This window comes from Drosophila mauritiana, chromosome X (assembly GCF_004382145.1).
Source record: "Drosophila mauritiana strain mau12 chromosome X, ASM438214v1, whole genome shotgun sequence".
NCBI lineage: Eukaryota > Metazoa > Arthropoda > Insecta > Diptera > Drosophilidae > Drosophila > Drosophila mauritiana.
The window spans coordinates 15,512,230-15,520,788 of NC_046672.1; the positions used below are offsets into that span (position 1 = coordinate 15,512,230).

General features: G+C 46.6%; 3 protein-coding genes across 6 annotated transcripts; 2 read left to right on the forward strand and 1 right to left on the reverse strand.

The window, feature by feature from the left end:
• The first annotated feature begins 246 nt into the window (after nucleotides 1–246).
• On the forward strand, nucleotides 247–1,925 carry LOC117148777. Its single transcript, XM_033316374.1, has 2 exons — nucleotides 247–549; nucleotides 715–1,925. The coding sequence occupies exons 1-2, from the start codon at nucleotides 371–373 to the stop codon at nucleotides 1,571–1,573; spliced, it is 1,038 nt and encodes a 345-aa protein (XP_033172265.1). The 5' UTR covers nucleotides 247–370; the 3' UTR covers nucleotides 1,574–1,925.
• A 14-nt stretch (nucleotides 1,926–1,939) lies between these two features.
• LOC117148776 (ATP-binding cassette sub-family F member 2) lies at nucleotides 1,940–6,758 on the reverse strand. Its single transcript, XM_033316372.1, has 5 exons — nucleotides 6,526–6,758; nucleotides 4,505–5,173; nucleotides 3,925–4,430; nucleotides 3,321–3,857; nucleotides 1,940–3,255 (listed from the first exon to the last, which is right to left on the reverse strand). The coding sequence occupies exons 2-5, from the start codon at nucleotides 5,163–5,165 to the stop codon at nucleotides 3,124–3,126; spliced, it is 1,836 nt and encodes a 611-aa protein (XP_033172263.1). The 5' UTR covers nucleotides 5,166–5,173; nucleotides 6,526–6,758; the 3' UTR covers nucleotides 1,940–3,123.
• A 489-nt stretch (nucleotides 6,759–7,247) lies between these two features.
• On the forward strand, nucleotides 7,248–8,433 carry LOC117148305. Of its 4 annotated transcripts, none has more exons than XM_033315627.1 (2): nucleotides 7,248–7,681; nucleotides 7,747–8,433. In XM_033315627.1, exons 1-2 carry the CDS (start codon nucleotides 7,349–7,351, stop codon nucleotides 8,233–8,235), a joined length of 822 nt encoding a protein of 273 aa, XP_033171518.1. In that variant the 5' UTR covers nucleotides 7,248–7,348; the 3' UTR covers nucleotides 8,236–8,433. The 4 variants fall into 4 exon arrangements, with proteins under 4 accessions (XP_033171518.1, XP_033171517.1, XP_033171519.1 ...); XM_033315626.1 differs by having other exon boundaries at nucleotides 7,249–7,681; nucleotides 7,744–8,432; XM_033315628.1 differs by having other exon boundaries at nucleotides 7,249–7,543; nucleotides 7,744–8,432.
• Nucleotides 8,434–8,559: the final 126 nt, after the last annotated feature.

Below are 8,559 nucleotides of genomic sequence, written 5' to 3' on the forward strand. Positions count from 1 at the left end.
GGTTTCCACTGACACACATCTGTTTATGGTTGCTATTATTCTCTTCCAATAGATATTTAGTAATTAATATATCAGTTAAAATGGATCAAATACAAATTAAAGGGTACTAGCTTATTAACATGAGCTTTAAAAACCGGGCAAATAGTGTAGTTGCTTATTAAATGAGTTTTGACTGCAATTAGCTGTTGAGCAGTGTAAATGGGTCTTTGTATACCGCTTCTGAGATAGTATATTCCTCAGCGGCACATGGCATGGTCACACCGCTCACGATAAAGTTTCCAAAGATAATAATAAAAACAATACAACCGAAAATATAATGCACAAGTAGCGCGACCCGAAGGAACCTGCGCGGTGAACCACATGCTGTAGCATGGATAAACTCCGCGGCGGCAGTCTGGTCGGCGGCGGATCCTCCAGTGGCGCGGCATCGACGACTCCGGGCCAGGAGCACCAGCAACTGGAGCAGTATCAGTACCCCAAAAACCTGATCGAGCAATATCTAAGGGCCTCCAGCAAGATCAAGAAGTTCGAGCGGGCCGGCTTCTTCAAGTGAGTAGCTACGGCCTAAGTTTGGGCAATCAGATACTCTGCAGTTCCATTTATTGCGTTTTATTAGCAAGTCATTGCCCAATTCATCGCTTTTCCTCCGTCTTCAAACCAAGTTCATTGAATACAATCTCAATCTCAATACTCCACTGCTTCTCTGATTCCCAGACGCTTTGCGCCCAGCGTGGTCGATGTGCAGGCGGACTTCCAGCGACTGGCCTACAGCTTCGAGGAGTCGGGCATACAGCAGTACGCGGCCATGTGCCACATTGGCTATGCCAAGTGCGAGTCCTACGGCGGCGCACCGCAGCGCGAATCGGAGGCTTATCTGCGGGCAGCGAGATCCTTCCTGGCGGCGCACAACGAGTCCGGGCGGCTGCATCTGCGCACCCGCCACTCGGGATTTCGCGAGGGAGCGCTGCACTGCTATCACCGTGCGGCGGATCGAGCGGTGGACGGTTGCGTCTTCAAGGCCGCCATTCTGCGCGAGTTGAAGCAGCTGCAGCGCCAACTGGACAGCACCAGCAGCTTCGCCTCGCCCACCCATCAGATCCACGACCTGGAAATTAGCGCCGAGACGAGTGGCCAGCGCGGCGATTTTCGAAGTGCACTGCAGCATTACGACGACATTGTGGACAATGTTTACGAGCGACGCGGTGCTCGCATGTACGGTGAACTATTGCGGCGCGTGGAGGTACTGCGTCTGCTGCTCCTAGTCCACTTGAACCTGCCTCCCGCACGCCAGTCACCCGCCCACATCAAGCTGATCGAGTACTACTACAACCTGGCGCAGTTCGAGTCGCTCCCCTGCTCGGCGGACGACGGGGGATCCGCGGAGCGTCCGGGAGCATTTGTGCCCGAACAGCAGCAGTATGCGCTGGCGGAGATTACGTGCGCCTGGGTGGAGCGTAAAATGTGCGATCTAAAGCACCTGCTGCGCGACTTTGGAGCCGAATTTGGATCGTTGAGCGACATGGAAAGGCAGCTGCTGGCGGTGATGCATGCGGAACTGGCCCGAAGCTACTAGATTTTAGACCTAAGATCGTACTGTACATTATTTACTACTGGATCATTACCACTGAACGAGAATGGCGTAACTATCGCTTAAGTGTAACCAAGTCTACCAACTAACCTTTGAACGTGCCTACACGCATAAAAATTGAATTAAATTAACAAACGAATGACCAGGTGAATGCAGCAATAAACAGAAGGTGCGAAGCGCAAAGAAATGTAAAAGGATTTGAGATTTGTACAATAAATGAAGGAATGTAAAGATGACTAAACAAACCACCAACTTGTTTCTAATCGATCCCAACAGATGTGTTCTATGAAGCACCCACCATTAATAAAGAAGCCAAGGGATTTGCAGTACTGCAGTATTTTGGTCATTTAATTTGTTTATTTACCTTGTCAAGCAACTTCTGTTTTCTGTTTTCATTTTTTGTTTTTGTTTCTTAGCAATTTCTCAATTAAGTTAGCTAATTAATGCGACACTCTTCTTCGGGTGCCACAACTGATATTCCGAATCGAATCGCATAGATTTCTACAGCGCATTTTATGTATGTTTCGTGATTTCTTTGTGTTGTTTGCTTACAAAACGTTTTGTTTTTCGCTGGAGTTTACAATTCCAATTTGTTAAATAACCTATAATATCTGTTTGTTTACGTAATTTGTAAATTTTCATATATGTATGCATGTACGTTTCATGTAATACCCATTAATCCTTCCTACGCCTGTTACACACTCTTATTTCCATTTCCATTTACTTTGCTTTGTGTTTTAAATCGAATCGAAGAATATTTAATCGTCTTATTCGAATCCGCGAGCAACTGAATCACGGTTCGGATTTGGGAGGGCAGTTTAAGATCGTTTCTCAAACGATTTGCTGCGACTACTCGCTTAATCAGAACTATAATTACATTCATACGTCTGTTGTTGTAGTTTAGATTGTTTAATTTGTAAATATATAGTTAGGGCTTAAATAAATTACAAAAAAATAAAGTACACTTTTTTCTTTATATATATGTTTACATGAAACCTAGCGAAGAATTAAACGAAATTATATAAGCGCAAGATCACAAGCAGTTTTGTATATAGTTGGTTGGTTGTATTTATAAGTTATAGTTCTTTCTGCCTTCGTAATTGTATTTATTTATAATTTTATAACTTTAATTCGACACGTAAAAAGAAAAAAATTCAGCTAAAATTTGTGTGTTCCTGTTGAGTTGTCAACGGTTGTGTTACGCATGGTTGTGATTGGATGGGTTTGGATTGGGTGTGTCCGGTTCGTTCTAGTTTTATTGTTGATTGCTTTGCTGGTTGGCCGATCGAATTGTGACTTCACTATAACGTAGAGTAAACTCAAAACTTAATTTCGCACAGAATGGATTGCAGCGAACGGGCAGCCCAATAGCCGGATGTCGCCCGCCGCCTATTGAAGAGAAGGGATAGTGGTCTGAATGTCCTTTCGGTTGGGGGATGCGTTTGGTTGTGTGTTTGGGTGTTTTGGGTGCGCGACTGTGTGTGTGCGGGTGTGTGGCCGTTGGCAGCTATCTATCCACTGGATATGGGATATATCTACTTTCCCGCCTTGGCCTTCTTCTCGTTCTCGGAGGTGATCTTGTTCTTCAGATGGTCCTTGTAGTCCAAAATGCCGCCCTTCCACTTGGTCACCGTCTCCTTTTCGCATACCCAAATCTCCTCAGCCACCTGGAAGAGAAAAGAATTACCGATTATAAACGTGTTAACTATTCGCAAAGGAAAAGGGAGCTTACCTGATTAATCAGACGGAAATCGTGACTAACTAGCACCATGCCGCCATCGAAATCGTTGATCGCATCCGCGAGCGCATCGATCGTCTCCATGTCCAAGTGATTGGTAGGTTCGTCAAGTAGCAGAAGATGGGGCACCTGCCAGGCCAGCCAGGCGAACACGACGCGGCACCGCTGGCCATCGGAGAGCTGGCGGATCGGACACACCTGCTGGCGACCAGTGAGGCCGTAGCGACCAATGATCTTGCGCATCTCCTCCTTCTCCTTGACGTCGGGGAAAGCACGCATCATGTACTCTAGCGGACTGGCATCCAAATCGAGCAGCTCGTGCAGATGCTGGTGGTAGCGGGCAATGCGCAGATGGGAGTTCTTGCGGATCATGCCGGAGGTGGGCACCAGATCGCCATAAAGCAGTTTCAGCAACGTCGACTTGCCAGCTCCGTTGGGTCCAACCAAAGCGAGACGTGTGTCTAGATCGATACCGAACTCCAGATTCTTGTAGATCCATGGTGTCTCATCGTTGTATCGGAAATTCACATTCTACGGAAAGCATTTCATTAGTTAGAAACCTTCAACCATTGGCAAATCATTTAAAGAAATAACCAACCTGCACCATAATCACGGGTGGCGGCACCTTGCCGCACGATGGGAAGTAAAAGTTGAGAACCTTGTCGTCGGACACCTTCTCGGTGAGTCCCTGTGCCACCATCTTGGCCAGCGTCTTCTCCTTGGACTGAGCTTGTCGCGCCAACTTGGCGGAACCGTGACCGAATCGAGCAATGTAGTTCTTCATGTGCGAAATCTGGTCCTGTTCCCAGTTGTACTGCTTCATCTGGTTCTCCAGCAGTTCCATGCGTGTGCGCACAAAGGCCTCATAGTTACCCGTGTAGTACTTGAGTCGCTTGCTCGTCAGGTGAATGATGTTCGTGCAGACACCGTTGAGGAAATCCTGCGAATGCGAGATGAGCACCAGGATGCGCTTGTATGTCTTAAGCTCCTCCTCCAGCCACACACAGGCGTCCAGATCCAAGTGATTCGTCGGCTCGTCCAGCAACAGCAGATGGGGCTTCACAAACAGAGCGCGGGCCAAGGCGATTCGCATACGCCAACCACCTGGAGGGCAGGGAAATATAACAAATTCGTTGCACTTGACGAAAGAATTCGTGCACAAGGAGAGTTCTACGCACCTGAGAAGTCCTTGGCCTGTTTCTGTTGCATGGCCTTGTCGAAGCCAAGACCGTGAAGGATGCGGGCCGCTTTGACCTCTGCTAGATCGGCGGACATATCGTCCAGCCGCTCGTAGATGTCGATCAGCTGCTCCTGAGCATCGTCCTCCTCGCTCATGGCCAGCTCCTCGGCCAGCTTCTCAAGCTTAATGCGCTCCTCGTCCACCTCCATGACGCACTGCAGCGCACTCTTTGAGCTGGCCGGGATTTCGCGCGTCAAGTGGAAGATGTCGATGTGCGGCGGTATGGGCACTTCCCTGCCGCCAAGCACGGCCAGCAGCGAAGACTTGCCGCATCCGTTCAGGCCAATCAGACCGTAGCGACGCCCGCAATTCAACTCCAGCATGGTGTCCTGCAGCAGCTCGGAGCCAAAGAACGTGATCGAAAAGTTGGCGATCTTGACGTCACGGGAACGCGGATGCACCGCCAGCGATCCGGTGCAGGATCGGGCCTCCGCACTGATTCGGGCCTCCTCCTCCAGCTTGGCGCACAGCTTCTCCTCCTCGGTCAGTTCGCGTTCCGGGACACCATTGGCCTTCTTGGTGGAGGGTATCTGTTGGATCTTTTTGTTGCGCGCATCCTTCTTCTTCTGCGCCTCACGTTTCTTCGCGGCGGATGACATTATTCCGGCTGCAAATGGATCAAATCGGGATCTTATTTAGTCGGATTTTAGTAAGATTTTGTTTTGTGTGTTATTCAGTCGTCGCCAGTAATGACACTATGATCGAACGATTTTTGTAATTCTACATTTTTTGAAAATGTTTTATTTTTAAGTAGTAGTTCCTGGAAAGGGTTAGACATTCCCCACAAGGTCGTAGAACCGGAATAGGTTTCAAGTTATGTTGTAGTTGGTTGCCTTATCTACGAAAGCCAGACACACGATCACTCTTTTTTTCGTGTTGATTACCTTATTAAAGATTGTAATAAAAGAACCCAGACGCATCGACGATTCAATATTGCCGATCTAATCGTTTAAACGTTTTTACACCAACTTTAGAATTTTTTTTTTTTAATAAATAATGCTGAAAATCCGAACCCTTGCAATATCGATTCTCTAGCTAGAGGAAAAAAAAGGCAGTTTTGTCATTCGCACTTAGCCCTTAAAAATTGTATTGTCAAGTACAAGATATCGATTGAAAATTGTTTGCTTTGCACACTCAAAAGTTCTATTGTTCTTTGTTTGTTTCCCTTTGTGAGCTACCTAAAGAAGTCCACATTGCCTAGTTTTGGAGTCATAAATCAAACAAAGTGGTACTTGTTGTTAACATATCCTAATAAGTTATAAAATGGTCGTATTTTTTAAAATACATTTGATTTTAAATGAACATTTTGCAGATCCTGGGCAGCACTGTGCCCGGTCTTTTCCCGCCATTATTTCTATGGGCAGCACAGTTCAATTAACAGGATCATGTTCAAGGCCACATGGAATTGGCTCTCTCCCTCTTTCTCTACCACCCTTACTCTCCACCCACACTTGTATACACATAGATCACGTGTAACCAACTGTTTCAACAAAGAACAAATAAAATCTGAACTCAATTTTAAAATTAGACAGCGTCAGCAAAAACTCAAAAATTTCCACTGTGCTGGCTGCGCTCCACTGTGCCTCCCTCACACGCGCTCTCCCTCTCTTTCTCTGTTGCCGAGGGGCATACTTCTTCCTCTTCTTCGTACGGCCGGGATGTCTGAATGGGATGCATGATTCACTGGGACACACTGTCCACAATGGAACCCATTGATGGCAGTGGGAAGTTGCAGGAAAAACTGCATTGCACGATCTGCTGTTACCATCAATCGCCTCCACCTCCATCGCACCCACACACACACCTGGCCGATGTTACAGCACGCACACACGGACACAAACACAGGCATAGACACGCAGTCAGTCAGTCGCAGAAATGGTAAAATTGCATGTGTGTTGCGCTGCGCACATTATTGAATTTTCCACGGCGAGATGACGACGACGGTGTGCAATTACTCACCTTGGCGTCGATTGGACTTGACTGACAATCAAGGATGATGGGCGAGAGCAGCGCGAAGGAGTCTCCTTTGAAGTTCGCGAAGGATAACGGTACGGCTACGGTAACGGAACGTAACGGAACAGATCGGTTCGGATCTCGCACACACACACGCACGCACGGAGCAGCTGCTGAAAAGTGCCTGCTGCCTGTTACCGTTTTCGGTAGAAAAAGAGAGAGACGACTGAACGGAACAGAACGGGAGAAAGGCTCCACGTGGTGGCGATGGCGTTTGGCACGGAACCCGTGAAGCGGGAGAGGATTCGGTCGCCAATGCGTTAGGGTCACACTGGGGCACACAGGCGAGGGGCACACTGGCAGGGGCAGGGGATCAGCTAGGATTAAATTCTTAAATTATTTGTAAAATTAAATAAACGTGTTATTTTTGATTACTTAAATAAGTATAATTTCATGAAAGCAATAGTTTTGATTCGCTCTAACAAACTTTACTAAAGCTGAATACATTTTATATTTCTGAGTAATATAATATTAATATGCTGTTTCCAGTATAAACAAAGAAATGAAGACATGACAATTTCTTAAAAACTTTAAATACATTTGAAACTTATTTTTTTAAGTGTTTCCAAAAGATCTATAAACATAAAATAGCTTGAAGTGAACGTTAAAATATTCGTTTTGGATACTAAACGATATATCAGCTGATAAAGCTTTCGAAAGTTGGTCACATCCAATACGCGCGTCGGCTGGCCTCACTAATCAAGTGTAAACAAAATTTGAGTTCATTTGTTTTCTATTAGTCCAAAAAGGCCTCAATTCTAAGTTGGTCATGTCGAAGCTGAGCGACACCAAGATCCCGATCAAGGAGTTCCTGGAGGCATACCGTCGCCAGCCGTGTCTCTACAACACGCTGCTGGACTCATACAAGAATCGTGTGTCCCGGGAGGAGGCCTACGGAGCGATCATCCGGTCCCTGAAGATACCTCAACTGACCGTGGTGGACATAAAGCTAAAGATCAAGAGCGTGCGTACCGTGTACTCTAAGGAGCTGCGCATCTGGATGCGTGAGAAGGAGCTGGGCCGGTGCTACGAACCCAAGTTGTTTTGGTTTAAGTTGGCCGACTCCTTCCTACGCTCCGTTTCCCTCTCCCACTGCAAAAGAGTAGGATTTCACGATCTATACTATGGTTCTTATGTCAATGTTAACCTCTGACCCACCACCAGCAGGGAAAAAACAATCCCAGTGCTCAATCAACGCCGCTCAAATCGCAGACGAGCACGCTTCTTTGCACTGCCGCCGCAGATATTACTATGAGCGAGGATGCGCTAGAGGAAGAGGATGCAGAGGTGAATGGCGAGCCGGAGGAGTGTCCTTCGGAGCAAAGCAGACCAACAGCAAGCATCTGCAAAGATGATTCCTCGCTCTGCCTGGCGGATCGATCACAGGAGGAACACCATCCTCAGAGGCTCAACAGCTCCCAGCAGCTTCCTCTCCCGCCGGTACAACGAAAATCAAAGTACACTACAAATCTGGACTCGGCCGGAGAGGATGATCTTATTATATTCGGCCATAGCATCGCCTCCCAGCTGCGAACCATTCCGGATTCATATTCTCGGTCCGTGGCTAAGCTGCGTATCCAGCAGGTGCTGTTCGAGGCGGAAACCGGGCAGTTTCAGGGCACCGAGGTCAATAGCACGCAACTCCAGCATACCTAATAAACCATAAGTCCAAATTTAAACACTTACTCAGTTTTGGCAAAATCCCCAGAAATATGCCACCCTGGCCAAATTTCCAGGGGATATTTATCAACCCGTTTGCCATTCAGTGTAATGTAGTCTGTAGCTAGTTCTAAGGATTGACAGTTAAGTATAAAATGTAAAAAAAAACTTTACGAAAATAAATTAATTTATTTATTTATATAATGCTAACAAGTTATTAAAAATTTCTAGATAAAATAAGTACTTTATAAGTAGTAAAACAGATGTGGGTTCAATTTTTGTATAAAAAGGAGTTAAATTCGCCTGAACTCGAAGTAATAA